We start from the raw sequence: 17,010 nt of genomic DNA, 5'->3' as shown, positions 1-17,010 counted from the left end.
TGCCCTGGAAAGGCTGTCCTGCCTGGCCAGTAGTTTCGCATCAGAGCGAGTGTTTAGTGAGGCTGGGGCCATAGTTAGTTACCCCAAGAAGAACTTGCCTGTCCACCCAAAATGTGGAGAGCCTGACCTTTGTCAAGATGAATCAGGTGTGGATCAGCCAGGATTTCCACCCACCAATGCCTGACTAGATCATTCATGGTGCCACACCAGCACTTTGACAAAAGAGAACGGTTTCTTCAGGCTACATGCCTCAGCTACTATGCTGATGCTGCCACCCACCTGATGCCACACATCTGATGACAAGTGCTCCTTCTTTCACCCACCATGTTCAGCTGGTACTCATATTGCCACCCACCTTCCCACTCTGTCACCAGGTCATTCTGTGGCCTCCTGATGCTGCCGCCACCTCCACACTATGTCACCTTGCCACTCTATGGTCTACTGATGCTGCTGTCACCTCCACAATATGTCACCTTGCCACTCTGTGGTCTCTTGATGCTGCTATCGCCCCTCCCCACTCTGTCACCGGGTTACTCTGTGGTCTCCTAATGCTGCTTCCACTTCCACACTGTCACCTTGCCACTCTGTGGTTTCCTGATGCTGCTCTCACCTCCACACTATGTCACCTTGCCACTCTGTGGTCTCCTGATGCTGCTGCCATCTCCCCACTCTGTCACCGGGTCACTCTGTGGTCTCTGGATGATGTTGCCACCTCCACACTATGTCACCTTGCCACTCTGTGGTCTCCAAATGCTGCTGCCACTTCCACGTTATGTCACCTTGCCACTCTGTGGTTTCCTGATGCTGCTGCTACCTCCACACTTTGTCATCTTACCACTCTGTGGTCTCCTGATGCTGCTGCCATCTCCCCACTCTGTCACCAGCTCACTCTGTGGTCTCTGGATATGTTGCCACCTCCACACTATGTCACCTTGCCACTCTGTAGTCTCCAAATGCTGCTGCCACTTCCACGTTATGTCACCTTGCCACTCTGTGGTTTCCTGATGCTGCCGCCACCTCCACACTCTGTCATTGTGCCTGTTTGTGGCCTGATGATTCTGCTGTCAGACCCATAGTATGTCACCTTGCCACTCTGTGGTCTCTTGATGCTGCTACCACCTCCCCACTCTTTCACCGGGTTACTCTGTGGTCTCCAAATGCTGCTGCCACTTCCACTTTATGTCACCTTGCCACTCTGTGGTTTCCTGATGCTGTTGCCACCTCCACACTGTCACCTTGCCACTCTGTGGTCTCCTGATGCTGCTGCTGCTACCTTCACACTATGTCATCTTGCCACTCTGTGGCCTCCTGATGCTGCTAGTGCTACCTTCACACTATGTCATCTTGCCACTCTGTGGCCTCCTGATGCTGCTGCCACTTACACACTGTCATTGTGCTACTCTGTGCCTCTTGATGCTGCCGACAACTCCAGACTTTGTCATTGAGCCACTCTTTGGTCTCCTCATGCTGCTTCCACCTCACCACTATGTCATTGGGCCACTCTGTGGACTTCTCATGCTGTTCTCCCACCCTCCCCACTTCATGACTTGGACACTATTTTGCCTTTTGGCATGGCTGACATCATCATTTATTTGACCCTCCTTCTGATCTGTCAGAAGGAAGGAAAAATGAGACACACAACAGATCCTGTCTGTGTAGCACCTGTAAGGCCTGTATGGTCCCATCAGAATTGGCTTATGATTTGGTAGCCAAAAGCAGGAGTGGGTACAAAAACGCAGAAGACTTGAAAATATTCCATTCACGTGTCATTTCTGTTATGGATCCACTCCTGTTTTTTTGTCTTTAGCAATACTGATGGATTGCTGACCAAATGCTGACCGAGTGAAGGAGGATGCTCAACAGACAGGATCCATTTTTTGGGGGTTATTGTTCTGACGGATCAGAGGAAGGGCAAAATAATCAGTGACGTCAACACAAACTTACTGCTGACACCCTCTCCACTCTGTCAGGGGGGCTCTACTTGTATAAACATTTAATAGAATATGTTCTGTAGACATCTATGCTGAATCAGCTGACGATGGTGTAAAAGGAGTGTGCTCTTTCACGCTACAGTAGGATCTTGGGCCTCTGCACAGTTCTTTATACCTGGTGCTAGCAATGACCTGTAATACTGAGTTCACACTTGAGTTATTTGGTCAGTTTTGGCCCTGTAACTGCCTAAATAAGTGAAGTATGCAGGAATTCTAAGAGTGACGCCTGTCTACTGTGTGTCATAGTGACTCACAGTATTGTTTCACTACCACATCAGACTCTCCATGCGTGTTACTGCAAGGCACAGTGATCTACACCACTATACAGGCTCTCTGCAGCCAGGAAATAGCTGTTTTTTAAAGTGATCTGCCAGGAATAAATTTGGATCGAATCGAAACTTTTCGGAAAATTTGTCGAACCGGCCAAATCGAATTTTTGAGAAATTCACTCATCTCTAAATATAACAATCACAATTCACTGCAGAACGGCTAATGTCGCATTAGCCGTACTGCAGTGAATTGTGATTGTTATATTTAGAGAAGAGTGAATTTCTCGAAAATTTATATTTCCTTTTAATACACCACGTAAATGCCTGTAGTACAATGTAACTTCACCGCTGAACGGCAATTAAGACATACTGTATATATATTTTTTCTTCCTGAATAATAAACTTCCCCCCAAAAATAAAATAACAATTACAATTCACCGCAGAACGGATAATAGGAAGTAGTGTTTTTCCCCTCTAATACACCCTGTAAATGGCTGTAGTACAATGTAATGTCACAGCAGAACAACAATTAGGATGTATTCTTTTTCCTATTAGTACACCCTAAAAAAAGGAAATATAACAATCACAATTCACCGCAGAGCAAATAATGGGACGTACGTATATTTCTTTTTAATAAACCACGTAAATGGATGTCGTACAATGTAACTTCACAGTTGAATGGCAATTAAGACATATTTTTCCCTTTTTCCTATTAATACACCCCCCTAAAATAGTTAAACAATGTAAAATCAACGCAGAACGGCGAATAGGACGTATGTATATTTCCTAAGTAATGCCAGTTTTCGGCTGGACAAATCTCTTGCATGCAATGGTTTTTAGTCTGGCCGACAGCTGTAATTTGGACCAGATCAGGAAGCTGGAGATGTGAATATGGCGTAATAGAAGCTAAAAAGACATTAGAGTTGAGCAGACACCTGGATGTTCGGGTTCGACGGATTTGGCCGAACTTCACGAAAAAATTCGAGTTCGGGACCCGAACTTGACCCCGAACCCGAACCCCATTGAAATCGATGGGGACTCGAACTTTGGAGCACTAAAATGGCTCTAAAAAGTCATGGAATGGGCTAGAGGGCTGCAAATGGCATCAAAATGTGGTTAAGAGCATGTCAAGTGCTCTGCAATCAAGTGTGGATAGGGAAATGACTTAAAATAACAAAATATATAAAAATAAAAAATAATAATCTTGATCTAGGAGGACAAGGTCCATATGGAGTAGGAGGTTGAGGAGGCGGTGGATGTGGCGATGTAGGTGGAAGCAGCAGTGGAGGAGGAGGTAGCCAACACTGTTTTTTGGTAAAAAAAAAAGATGTTAAAATTAGGGTACACCCCAAAACATTGGGAAATATAACCTGTGATAACCCCCTCCAGCAGTGCTAAACAAACGTTCAGACAATACACTGGCTACACGGCAGGCCAGCACCTCCAAGGCATAAAGGGCCATGTGCATAATTTGGAGACCCAGAAGTTGAAAGGGGGCAGACCCATCAGTCAGTAAGTGTAGACGTGTGCACACATACTGCTCCACCATGTTGCTGAAATGCTGTCTCCTGCTAAGCTGGTGGTGCTAGTTGTTGTAGCGTGCTGACAAAGATTTTCCACATTTCGGCCATGCTAACCCTACCTTCTGAGGTGCTGGTGGTGCCCAAGCTGCGTTGGAGACCTCTTCCTCTGCCTTCGCCTTGTGCTTCCACTGTGCCCCCGCTGTCAGGTGGGAATGCCATCAGCAGTGTGTCTACCAGCGTGCGCTTGTACTCGCGCATCTTACGATCACACTCCAGTGACGGAATTAAAGACGGTACGTTGTCCTTGTAACGGAGATCCAGCAGCGTGGCCACCCAGTAATCAGCACAAGTTAGAATGTGGGCAAGCTGTCCTCTTTGGGAGGTGTATCGTCTGTGTCCTCTGTATCCCCCCAGCCACACACCAGTGATGGCCATGAGCTGGTTTGGCTGCCACCCTGCTGTGAACACAGTTCCTCCTCCTCATCCTCTACCTAATCATCCTCCAGACCTGTGCACTGACTGGACAATTGTGTACCTGGCGTTTGTGGGTGCAGGAACCCACCCACGGAGCCACTTGTGAATGACTGGCCTGAAACCCTATGAAATGATCCCTCTTCCTCCTCCTCCTGTGCCACATCCTCTTCCATCATCCCCCAAAGCATTTTTTCAAGGAGGCATAGAAGTGAGATAGTAACGCTGAGAAAGGCACACAGGTCTCGCATGGAGGCCCACTCAATGGTGGTGAAGTGGGTCTGTTCCGCAGAGCGACTCACCCATGTGTGCTGCAGCCCAGAACTCCACTATCGCTTGCTGCTGCTCGCACAGTCTGGCCAGCATGTGCAAGATGGAGTTCCACCTTGTGGGCACGTCGCATATGAGGCAGTGAGCGGGAAGGCCGAAGTTACGCTGCAGCGCTGACAGGTGAGCAGCAGCAGGGAGAGAATGCTGAAAGTGCACACAGACAGCCCACACACACTTTCTGCAGCAGCTCTGACATATCGGGGTAATTTTTAAGGAACCTCTGCACCACCAAATTTAGCACATGCGTCAGGCAAGGGATGTGCGTCAAACCGGCTAGTCCCAGAGCTGCTACGAGATTTCACCCATTATCACACACCACCAGGCCGGGCTTGAAGCTCACTGGCACCATCCACTCATCGGTCTATTGTTCCATGCCCGTCCACATCTCCTGCGTGGTGTGGGATTTGTCCCCCAAACAGATAAGTTTTAAAACTGCCTGCTGTCGTTTAACCCTGGCTGTGCTGAAGTTGGTGGTGAAGGTGTTACGCTGACCGGATGAGGAGCAGGTAGAGGATGAGGAAGCGGAGTAGGAGGAGGAAGCAATAGGAGGCAAACTGAAGCGCCCATCAATCCTCGGTGGTGGAAGAACATGCGGCAAACTGCTATCCGCCTCAGGCCCAGCCACCACTGCATTTAACCAGTGTGCTGTTATGGAGATATAACATCCCTGACCGTGCTTACTGGTCCATGTATCTGAAGTGAGGTACAGCTTGCCACAGATGGCATTGCACAGTGCACACCTGATTTTGTCCCCCACTTGGTTGTGCAGGGAAGGCATGGCACACCTGGAAATGTAGTGGCAGCTGGGCATGACGTAATGTGGGACAGCCTCCTCCATAAGCATTTTAAAACTCTCCATCTCCACGAGACGGAATGAAAGCATTTCAAAGGACAGTAATTTTGAAATGCTGGCATACAGGGCCAGGGATCAGGTGGGTAGGGGGGTACTTCCTCTTCCGCTCCGGTGTTTGGGAGATGGAGAGCTGAACGCTTCCGTGGGACATTATGGAGATGCTTGGTGACTCAGATGGTGGTGTTGCTGGCAGATCGTCTGTTTGCGGGGTGGCAGGTGGCACTGTCACTCCAGAGGTGGATGAAGAGGCCGAGGCTGCAGCAGAAGAGGAAGCAGGAGAAGCCAGAGACCTTTCTTGGTTTTTGAGGTGTCTACTAGTGCTTTGCACTTAGATGCCTGCTCATACAGGTTGTGCTCAGGTTGAGAATGTTTATGCCTTGCTTTAGGCTCTGATTGCACAGCGTGCAAACCACTTGTGTCTTGTCAGCACATTGTCTGAAGAACTGGCACGCCAGGGAACTCCTTGGAGCTGGCTTTGGTGTGCTCGGTCCCTTGCTGCGGTGGGCAGTAGCAGGCGTACTGCCAAGGGGACGACCGCTCCGCTTTTGCACCATGTTTCCTTTTCTGCTGTGCTGGTGGCTCTGTGCGACCACCACCTCTTCCTCCGAACTACACAGGTCACTCGCATGACCTTGATTCCATGTGGGGTCGAGGACCTCATCATCCTCCACATCATCTTCCACCCAGTCTTCACCCCTTCCACACTGCAGAAAGCCACAGCAGTTAGCACCTGCGTTTCGTCATCATCCAAGATGTGCTGCGGTGGTCCTCCCATCTACTCATCCAGTAACATAAGTGGTTGGGCATCAGTGCACTCAATCTCTTCCACTTCTGGGGCAGGGATAGGTGGATGGCCCTGGGAAACCCTGCTAGCAGAGTCATCAAAAAGCAGAAGAGACTGCTCCGTGACTTGGGGCTCAGACAGCTTGGCTGATTTGCAAGGGGGTGAGGTGAAGGACTGATGGACATGGGCTGCAGGTGCCAACTCTGATCTTTTAGCAGGAGACTGGGTTGGAGACAATGTGAAGGAACTGGAGGCACTGTCAGCTACCCAATCTACTATCACCTGTACTTGTTTTGGCCTTACCATTGGTAGAGCCACATTCGGCCCTACCAAAAAACGCTGATGGTTCTGTCGCCTACTCGCACCTGAGGAAGGTGTTTCACTTGTGCGTGTAGCTGGCACAGATCGACCACGTCCTCTCCCTGCAACAGGAGCTCCACCAACACCAGCAGCACAATGACCAGGGCCACGTCTCTTATTTGACGCTTTCCTCATTCTTTGCGTTCACCCACCAAACTAACAGATGGTTTATGTCAGGTGACAATGTAACCGCCAATAGTCAACAATTAAGTTCACTGAGAGTAAGGCAGTGCCGGTGTCATAAAGAGGAAAAAAAATTTGGAGGTCACACAACAGTGTGCCAGGCGAATTTTATACAATTACTTCACGGTCACAATTTTTTTAAATTTGTCAACCAACAATGTAACTGCAGTATTGACTTGTTGCATTTGACTGTGACAAATGCAGCAAAGGCCCTAGATGTAGGGTCTTGCCCAAAATGGATGTTTTTCAAAAAACAGAATATAACAGCAGTATCTAACGCCTGTATTTGACTGTCACAAATGCAACAAAGGCCCAGAATGCAGGGTCTTGCCCAAAATGGGTGTTTTTTTAAAACCAGAATATAACAGCAGTATCTAACGCTAGCATTTGACTGTGACAAATGCAGCAAAGGCCAGAGAGGTAGGGTCTTTCAAAAAATGTGTTTTTTTAAATCCAGAATATATTTGCAGTATTTCAAGCTTGTATTTGACTGGCGACAAAAGCAGCAAAGGCATCAGATGTAGGTTCTTGCACAAAATGGGTGTTTTTTTTTATCCAAGAATATAACTGCAGTATTTAAACTTTGTATTTGACTGTCACAAATGCAACAAAGGCCACAAATGTATTATCTTGCCCAAAATGGGTGTTTTTTTCATACCAGAATATAACAGCGGTATATCACGCTTGTATTTGACTGTCAGAAATGCAGCAAAGGCCGCAAATGTCGTATCTTGCCCAAAATTTGTTATTTAAAAAAATGGGTGTTTTTTTAAAATCCAGAATATAATTGCAGTATTTAAAGCTTGTATTCCACTGTGACAAATGCAGCAAATGCCCCAGATGTAGGGTATTGCAAAAAATGGGTGTTTTTTTAAAACCAGAATATAACAGCAGTATCTAATGCTAGTATTTGATTGTGACAAATGCAGCAAAGGCCCTAGATGTAGGTTATTGGAAAAAATTTGTGTTTTTTTATACCCAGAATATAATTGCAGTATTTCAAGCTTGTATTTCTCTGTGACAAATGCAGCAAAGGCCCCAGATGTAGGGTCTTGCAAAAAATGGGTGTTTTTTTAACCCAGAATATAACTGCTGTATTTAAAGTTTGTATTTGATTGTGACAAATTTCAGCTTCAGCAAAGGACCCAAAATGTTTTTGCAAAAAAGGATGTTTTTTTAAACCCTGAATATAACTGCAGTAAATGTCCGCCGACGCCCACCTAACGAACGGATAAAAGCTATTTTTCTGTGTCACTGGGCTTAAAGCAGGGTAAAAAGATTGTGCACTGCACCCACAAAACAAAATTGCTGTAGATCGCTGAGTTAACAAGCACTTCTGATAACTGATTATTTCCTATTCTCTCCCTCACAGCAGCAGCATCCTATCCCTACACTAATAAGTTCAGATTGATGTGCAGCGCTACGTGACTCAAGCTTATATAGAGGCTGGGTCACATGCTGCACTGGCCAATCATAGCCATGCCATTAGTAGGCATGGCTGTGATGGCTTCTAAGGGAGCAAGAGTTAAAAGCTTGTTGATTGGCTGCTCTGCAGGCTTTCAAAAAGCGCCATTAACTCGCCGAACACCAAACTGAAAAGTTTGGGTTCGGGTCCAGGGTCCAAAAACCCTAAAGTTCGGGTTCGCTTAACCCTAATTAGGAGCATTATACTGTACAGTAATTAAGTGGGTTGTCCAAGATATATACTTATTCAAAAAACAGGAAATGCTCTAAAATAAAGAAAATAAAAAAGCATAGCCTGTTTGAACAGCAGTTACTCCAACACTTCCGCTTCAGTTGTCCCTAATAGGCTCTGATTACTTTGCTTCAGGGGATCGCCCATGTTACCACTACTTTCAGCCACTGCCTCTGATGTCTGTATGTACAGCACAAAACTGATTGGGGGTTTTATTCTAGAAACCAGTCTATGAATTTCCAGACTTCACCTATGTGTTGTCGTGTGTTTCTATGACATTTTCGAAGATCATTTTAATAAGATTTTCTTTAAGGCAGTGAATATATGAGCTGTCTGGATGTAAACATTGTTGCCCAATGATGTAATTGGTCTACCACAAAAGTGGTAAAAGTCGAGCCTAGCACTAAAGCTATCACAGGTTCACATCACAGTTTTGTTTTCCGTTCTTCTGATTCATCAAGAGAGCAGAAAAAAAAAAAAACATCCTGTAATTTAAACATCTGTCATACTCAGTTATGTACATTTGTTATCTGTTTTAGCTATTTCCTTCTGAGATCCGTTATTTAAACTGAAAAAAAAAAAGTCCTACACAAAGTATTCCCCCCCCCCTTCTGAAATAATGGATCTCAGACAGAAATGGCTAAAATGCATGCAAAATGTGCATAACTGAGCATAATGGATGAACAGGATTCGTATTTTTGTTTAATTTTCTGTTCTTTTGATGGATCAGAAGAATGGAAAACAAAATGGTGATGTGAACTGAGCCTAAGACTGTCTAATGACACACTGGGTGCTGACTGTTACCAATGCACATATCAGAGGGAAACTCATTTTGATATTCCATGAATTAACACTAAAAGGGCATCTGTCAGTTGATTTATATCTATGAAACTGGTTCACCTGTTGCATGTGCGCTTGGCAACTGAAGGCATCTGTGCTGGTGCCATGTTCATATGTGCCTGCATTGGTGTTAAAAATTATGCTTTAATCAGCGGTGTAGCTAAAGAGGGTGCAGAGATAGCAGTCGCTACCAGGTCCAAGAGCCTGAGAGGGCCCAAAGACCCTTGTGCCGCATAAGAAGACACCAGCAAAGTGCCTTCCGTTCAAGTTGCACCTCAAGAATTTGGCATGAGGCGGGTGCTGTTTCAATTTTTGTCTCAGGCAGCATGAATGCAATGTGGTTCCCTGCCCCTGGTCACAAAGCATTCTGGGAAGGGGGCCCAAGCTGAACTTTTGCACCAGGGCCCATAAGACTTTAGCTATGCCCCTGGCTTTAATATATGCAACTGGAACTCTTGGATCAACGGGGCATTACTGTTACTCCTAGAGGATCTGCTCTCTCTGCAACTGCCACAATCTCTGCAACTTGATTGACAGGGTCAGGCAGTATAAACGTGATGACGCCTGGTTCTGTTAATCAAAGAGGAGAGGATGCAGCAGTTGCAGAGGAAGCAGAGCCTCTAGGAGTAACAGCAATGTTCCTAGAGGCTCCTTTGGATATATTAAGATATAATTTTTCTCAGCAATATGGACACATATGAACATAGGACCAACACAGATGCCTTCAGCTGCCAATCACACATGAAACAGGGCAGCCTGTTGACAGATATTCTTTAAGTTGTGTAAAAATATTACCTGAAAAATCCAGGAGGAGAGTTACTGATCAGGAAGTTCTTTTCCATATTTTGTAGAACATCATTTAACATTCTCACTCTAATGGGAACTCTTTCGTTGGGGTCATTCGCTGGTCTCATTTCATTAGACTGGAACCATTGTACAGTTTCTCTTAAATGCTTTGCCATTTCTATTATATCAGTAGAAACATCATGACCTAAAATCCAACAACACAATTTTAATATTATGTTCAATATACCTTTTATTATTATCATCATCATCATTAACTCTATTTAAACATGAGGTTTATTTGGTTGGGATTTTCTGATTTACACATAACATTTTTATTTCCAGTGAAGGAGATTGATTTATGTAGATTTTGTAACAGAAATGTATAGTTGCTGTTCAAGAAATATGAGAAGGGAGCATTTTTATGTGTTTTGAATTACATGGGCCAGCACATCCAGTGATAAAATTATGTAATTTACTCCGATAACAAAATGGTAACATTGTAAAAAGAAACACCTATAAATTGTGTTAACCTGCTGTTTCATATTAAGCAAGTGTATTTATGGGTCAAAATGCCTTCAGTTTTAATAAGGCAGGAAATAGCATCTGCATAAAAGTAATAAATATATTGTATCCCTAAACAATGAAGTCATTTTTTTCAAATAAATAAAAGCACAGTTAATAGCTGGTTTGACACAATACTAAATTTGTCCCAAAGTGTGTCCAGACTAACATAATATTTAATGGCAGAGTCCTTGGAGCTCCTTAGATGGGATCTGCAGATTTTAATACTTTACTAGAAACTTAAATGAAGGTTAAAGAGAAAAAAAATGCACATTTTAAACAGGGTTGAGCAAAAACAAGCATTATTGATCTGAACTAAAGCTTGCTTACTAGAATCGATTCATAAAAACTGCTCTGAATAGCGGCACAAGCACTCTGTTTCTGTTGCTGTGGCAGCAACTGCTCATGTGCCGCTACACTCCCAAGTAGCGGCACATAATTAGTCACTGCACTGGAATCAGAAGCAGAGACTCTGCGCTTGCGCCACTATTATGAGCAGTGGTGTTGCCTCAAGATCATCAGGGCTGGCTATGACTGGCCATTCAAGCAACAGGTGGTGAGTAGAGTTGAGCGAACCCGAACTGTAAAGTTTGGGTTCGTACCGAACATTAGGGTTTTCGGCTCCCCGGACCCGAACCCGAACCCGAACATTTACGTAAAAATTCGGGTTCGGCGATTTTTATGGCGCTTTTTTGAAAGGCTGCACAGCAGCCAATCAACTAGCATCATACTACTTGACCCAAAAGGCCATCACAGCCATGCCTACTATTGGCATGGCTGTGAATGGCCAACTGCAACATGTGACCCAGCCTCTATTTAAGCTGGAGTCAGCAAACGCCGCCCGTCACTCTGCTCGGATTAGTGTATGGAGAGGCTGCAGCTACTGTGAGGGAGAGATCAGGGAGAAATCTCATCAAAAACAGTTTTTTTGTACTCAGCGGTCTACAGCAAAAGTGTTTTGTGGGTGCAGTGCACAATTTTTTTAAGCCTGCCCTGACCAACTACTGCTGAAAACTAACTTTTTTTAACTTCAGTTAGTCAATATCAATACATGATCGGCAGCCATTTTATGTAACGATAGTGCACCAGCACAGGCTATCTGCATGTCTGCAAGTCCAGAAATACAGCTTTTTGCTTACTGGGGTTAAAAAAAATACATCTGTTAAATATAGTGCACATCTGGGATTACACGTGCATAAGTGACTGTCCCATTTAGGCCATAAATACGGCATTGGCATACTGGGGTAAAAAAAGCCTCTGATATACTGCACATCTGGGATTACACGTGCATAAGTGACTGTCACATTTAGTCCATAAATACGGCTTTGGCATACTGTGGTGAAAAAAGCCTCTGATATACTGCACATCTGGGATTACACGTGCATAAGTGACTGTCACATTTAGGCCATAAAAACGGTTTTGGCATACTGGGGTGAAAAAAGCCTCTGATATACTGCAAATCTGGGATTACATTTGCATAAGTGACTGTCACATTTAGGCCAGAAATACAGCTTTTTGGTTACTGGGGTGAAAAAACCCTCTAATATACTGCACATCTGGGATTACACGTGCATAAGTGACTGTCACATTTAGGCCACAAATAAGGCTTATAGGATACTGTGGTGAAAAAACCCTCTGATATAGTGCACATCTGTGATTACACTTGCATAAGTGACTGTCACATTTAGGCCATAAATACGGCTTTGGCATACTGGGGTGAAAAAAGCCTCTGATATACTGCACATCTGGGATTACACATGCATAAGTGACGGTCACATTTAGGCCAGAAATATGGCTTTTTGGTTACTGGGGTGAAAAAAGCCTCTAATATACTGCACATCCGGGATTAGACAAGCATGAGTAACAGTCACATTTAGGCCAGAAATACGGCTTTTTGGTTACTAAGGTGAAAGAAGCCTCTGATATACTGCACATCTAGGATTAGACATGCATAAGTGACTGTCACATTTAGGCCAGAAATACGGCTTTTTGGTTACTGGGGTGAAAAAACCCTATAATATACTGCACAGCTGGGATTAGAAAAGCATAAGTGACTGTCACATTTTGGCCAAAAATACGGCTTTGGCATACTGGGGTGAAAAAAGCCTCTGATATACTGCACATCTGGGATTACACGTGCATAAGTGACTGTCACATTTAGGCCATAAATACGGTTTTGGCATACTGGGGTGAAAAAAGCCTCTGATATACTGCATATCTGGGATTACACGTGCATAAGTAACTGTCACATTTAGGCCAGAAATACGGCTTTTTGTTTACTGGGGTGAAAAAACCCTCTAGTATACTGCACATCTGGGATTAGACATGCATAAGTGACTGTTACATTTAGGCCACAAATAAGGCTTATAGGATACTGTGGTGAAAAAACCCTCTGATATAGTGCACATCTGTGATTACACGTGCATAGGTGACTGTCACATTTAGGCCACGAATACGGCTATTAGGTTACTGTTTTTTTTTTTAAAACTTTTTTTCATATACTGGACATCTATGATTACACGTGCATAAGTGACTGTCACATTTAGGCCACAAATAAGGCTTTTAGGATACTGTGGTAAAAAATCCCTCTGATATACTGAACATCTGGGATTACACTTGCATAGGTGACTGTCACATTTAGGCCACAAATACGGCTATTAGGTTACTGTTGTTAAAAGAAACCTTTTTTTCATATACTGCACATCTGTGATTACACGTGCATAGGTGACTGTCACATTTAGGCCACAAATAAGGCTTTTAGGATACTGTGGTGAAAAAAAACTTTTTCTTCATATACTGCACATTTGTGATTACACTTGCATAGGTGACTGTCACATTTAGGCAACAAATAAGGCTTTTACGTTACTGTGGTGAAAAAAAAACTTTTTTTCATATACTGCACATCTGTGATAACACTTGCATAGGTGACTGTCACATTTAGGCCACAAATACCGCTGTCACATGAGTTTAAAAAAAAAAATTAGTGCAATACCCTACATCAGGGTTTTTATTGGCGGTTAATTATTTTTAACAGACTTAACCACTTTTTACTTTGCTTTGTGAACGCTAACTATGAGGCAAACATCTAATAAAGGATGGTCATGGTCGTGGTGGTGGTGTTGGTGGAGCCTCTTGTGCAGGGAGAGGACATGGCCGTTCTGCCACAGCTACACATCCTACTGTAGATTCTGGCAGTAGCCGCCAGAATCTACAGCGAAATTTGGTCGGGCCTAATGCCGTTCTAAGGATAGTACGGCCTGAGCAAGTACAGGCACTAGTCAATTGGGTGGCCGACAGTGGATCCAGCACGTTCACATTATCTCCCACCCAGTACTCTGCAGAAAGCGCACAGGTGGCGCCTAAAACCCATGCCCATCAGTCTGTCACATCACCCTCGTGCATATCGGGGAACCTGTCTGAGCCCCAAGTCATGCAGCAGTCTCTTATGCTGTTTGAAGACTCTACTGGCAGTGTTTCCCAAGGGCATCCACCTAGCCCTTCCCCAGGGGTGGAAGACATAGAATGCACTGGCGCACAACCACTTATGTTTCCTGATGAGGACATGGGAATACCACCTCAGCACGTCTCTGATGATGACGAAACACAGGTGCCAACTGCTGCGTCTTTCTGCAGTGTGCAGACTGAAAAGGAGGTCAGGGAGGAAGACTGGGTGGAAGACGATGCAGGGGACGATGAGGTCCTAGACCCCACATGGAATGAAGGTTGTGCCACTGATTTTCAGAGTTCGGAGGAAGATTCAGTGGTGAGACCGAGCCAACAGCGTAGCAAAAGCGGGAGCAGGGTGCAAAAGCACAGCAGCCGTCGCCAAAACAGTTCGCCTGCTACTGGCCACTGTCACCAGGGACCGAGCACACCAAAGGCAGCTTCAAGGAGTTCCCTGGCATGGCACTTCTTCACACAATGTGCTGACGACAAGACCCGAGTGGTTTGCACGCTGAGACATCAGAGCCTGAAGCGAGGCATTAACGTTCTGAACCTTAGCACAACCTGCATGACCAGGCATCTACATGCGAGACACGGGCTGCAGTGGAGTAAGCACCTTCTGCTGCTGCCTCGGCCTCTTCCTCCGCCAAAGGAGGAACGTTGGCACCTGCCGCCCAGCAAACAGAGGATGTGCCACCAACAACACCACCTCCGTCAACAAGCATCTCCACCATGTCACACAGAAGCGTTCAGCTCTCCATCTCACAAACCTTTGAGGGAAAGCGTAAATTCCCACCTATCCACCCTCGATCCCTGGTCCTGAATGCCAGCATTTCTAAACTACTGGCCTTTGAAATGCTGTTATTCAGGCTGGTGGAGACGGACAGATTCAAACAGCTCATGTCGCTTGCTGTCCCACAGTACGTCGTTCCCAGCCTCCACTTCTTCTCCAGGAGAGCCGTGCCCTCCCTGCACAACCAAGTATCGGATAAAATCAAGTGTGCACTGCGCAACGCCATCTGTGGCAAGGTCCACCTAACCACAGATACGTGGACCAGTAAGCACTACCAGGGACGCTATATGTCCCTAACTGCACACTAGATAAATGTAGTGGCGGCTGGGCCACAGGCGGAGAGCTGTTTGGCGCACGTCCTTCCGCCGCCAAGGATTGCAGGGCATCATTCTTTGCCTCCTGTTGCCGCCTCTTCCAACTCGGCTTCCTCCTCCTCTTCTACCACCTCCTCATCCGGTCAGCGACAGACCTTCACCACCAACTTCAGCACAGCCAGGGGTAAACATCAGCAGGCCGTTCTGAAACGAATGTGTTTGGGGGACAGGCCCCACACCACGCTGGAGTTGTGGCGGGGAATAGAAAAACAGACCGACGAGTGGTTGCTGCCAGTGAGCCTCAAGCCCGGCCTGGTGGTGTGCGATAATGGGCGAAATCTCGTTGCAGCTCTGGGACTAGCTGGTTTGACGCACATCCCTTGGCTGGCACATTTGCTGAATTTGGTAGTGCAGAAATTCATTCACAACTACTCCGACATGTCTGAGTGCGGGCCGTCTGTGCGCGCTTCCGGCATTCTCATCCTGCCGCAGCTCGGCTGTCTGCTCTACAGCGTAACTTCGGCCTTCCCGCTCACCGCCTCATATGTGACGTGCCCACCAGATGGAACTCCACCTTGCACATGCTGGAGAGACTGTGCGAGCAGCAGCAGGCCATAGTGGAGTTTCAGCTGCAGCACGCACGGGTGAGTCGCACTGCGGAACAGCACCACTTCACCACCAATGACTGGGCCTCCATGCGAGACCTGTGTGCCCTGTTGCGCTGTTTCGAATACTCCACCAACATGGCCAGTGGCGATGACGCCGTTATCAGCTTTACAATACTGTAATGGAACGCCTAGCACCCCGACCGGGTACCTTCGTTGATCGATGCTCCTACTGCTTCCAGAGGACTCCAAGCACTCCACTTGACACCGTCAGCACTGCAGACCCCACGAACCGCCAAAGCTTGGTGGAGGTCTCGCCGTCTTCTACCCACCCTGGACCTACGACAAGGCTCCAGGCTCCAGTGGGTGAACCTCTCCTAAATGCAGAGACAGGAACCAGGAACAAGCTCTTACAAGAGCTTATACTCAGGGGAGTATTATGATATAGAAATCCCCAAGAGTGTAGTTATCCCATCCCCCAAACATGAGCCAAGACTTCATAAAGGGGCAAAGCAGGAACTCTTTAATGGGTTATTTTTCAGCCTTTTATGCAGGTCTCCTAGCAAGGGACACTCCCCCTGGGGCCCTTGTAAAAGACTGTGACAGTTTATATTTTAGCCAATCACATGCATTTACAGTATTGAAACCCTCCTAGCAATTGTACTCAAAATCCCCTTCTCTCTGTCTGTAACGCAATCAACAAAATACAATGAGCATTGTCTGAGACGCAATTAACTAACACACTGGCATTGTCTGAGACGCAATCCACAAAATACAATTACCAAACGTAATGGGCTAACTTAATCACTACCAGACAGAAAACACACATTTTTCCCAACACACAGAAAACACCTCAAAACCCCACACATCCCCATAATGTATACATCCATGGATAGCTCTGATTTGGGTGAACAACATATCCAAAAATCACCCAGATCCGAGCAGGGGTTCCCGAATTCCATGAAAGTCACATTTGGCCGGCCGCAAGCATGGCTTTCCTGCCCAAAACAGTTCCACAGCTTTAAGCTGTGCGGCCGGTCTGTCTTCTCCTTCAAAGTTAGTATGGGCCATAATCCAGGGGCAGGAGGCTGGCAAACAGCCCCCTCCAAAACACTGTGGCGAGGTTGGTTTCGCCACACATCTCCCCCTCCCAGGGAAGACTAACCAGATACCTGACCTCACGCCTGTCAGTACCTGAGTTAGTCTG

At 45.9% G+C, this 17,010-nt stretch overlaps 1 protein-coding gene across 2 annotated transcripts in view; it reads right to left on the bottom strand.

Moving 5' to 3' along the window:
• The window catches only part of NAALADL2 (N-acetylated alpha-linked acidic dipeptidase like 2), a 1,363,601-nt gene that overhangs the window by 58,614 nt on the left and 1,287,977 nt on the right, over window positions 1-17,010 (bottom strand). For both annotated transcript variants that reach the window (XM_040428250.1, XM_040428251.1), the window contains exon 13: window positions 10,096-10,291. In XM_040428250.1, the coding sequence (XP_040284184.1) occupies window positions 10,096-10,291 (196 nt within the window). The remainder of the gene's footprint in view (window positions 1-10,095; window positions 10,292-17,010) is intronic.

This window comes from Bufo bufo, chromosome 4, assembly GCF_905171765.1.
Source record: "Bufo bufo chromosome 4, aBufBuf1.1, whole genome shotgun sequence".
Lineage (NCBI taxonomy): Eukaryota > Metazoa > Chordata > Amphibia > Anura > Bufonidae > Bufo > Bufo bufo.
The sequence above is the reverse complement of the archived record's forward strand: the minus strand, read 5'-3'. Positions and strand labels throughout refer to the sequence as shown.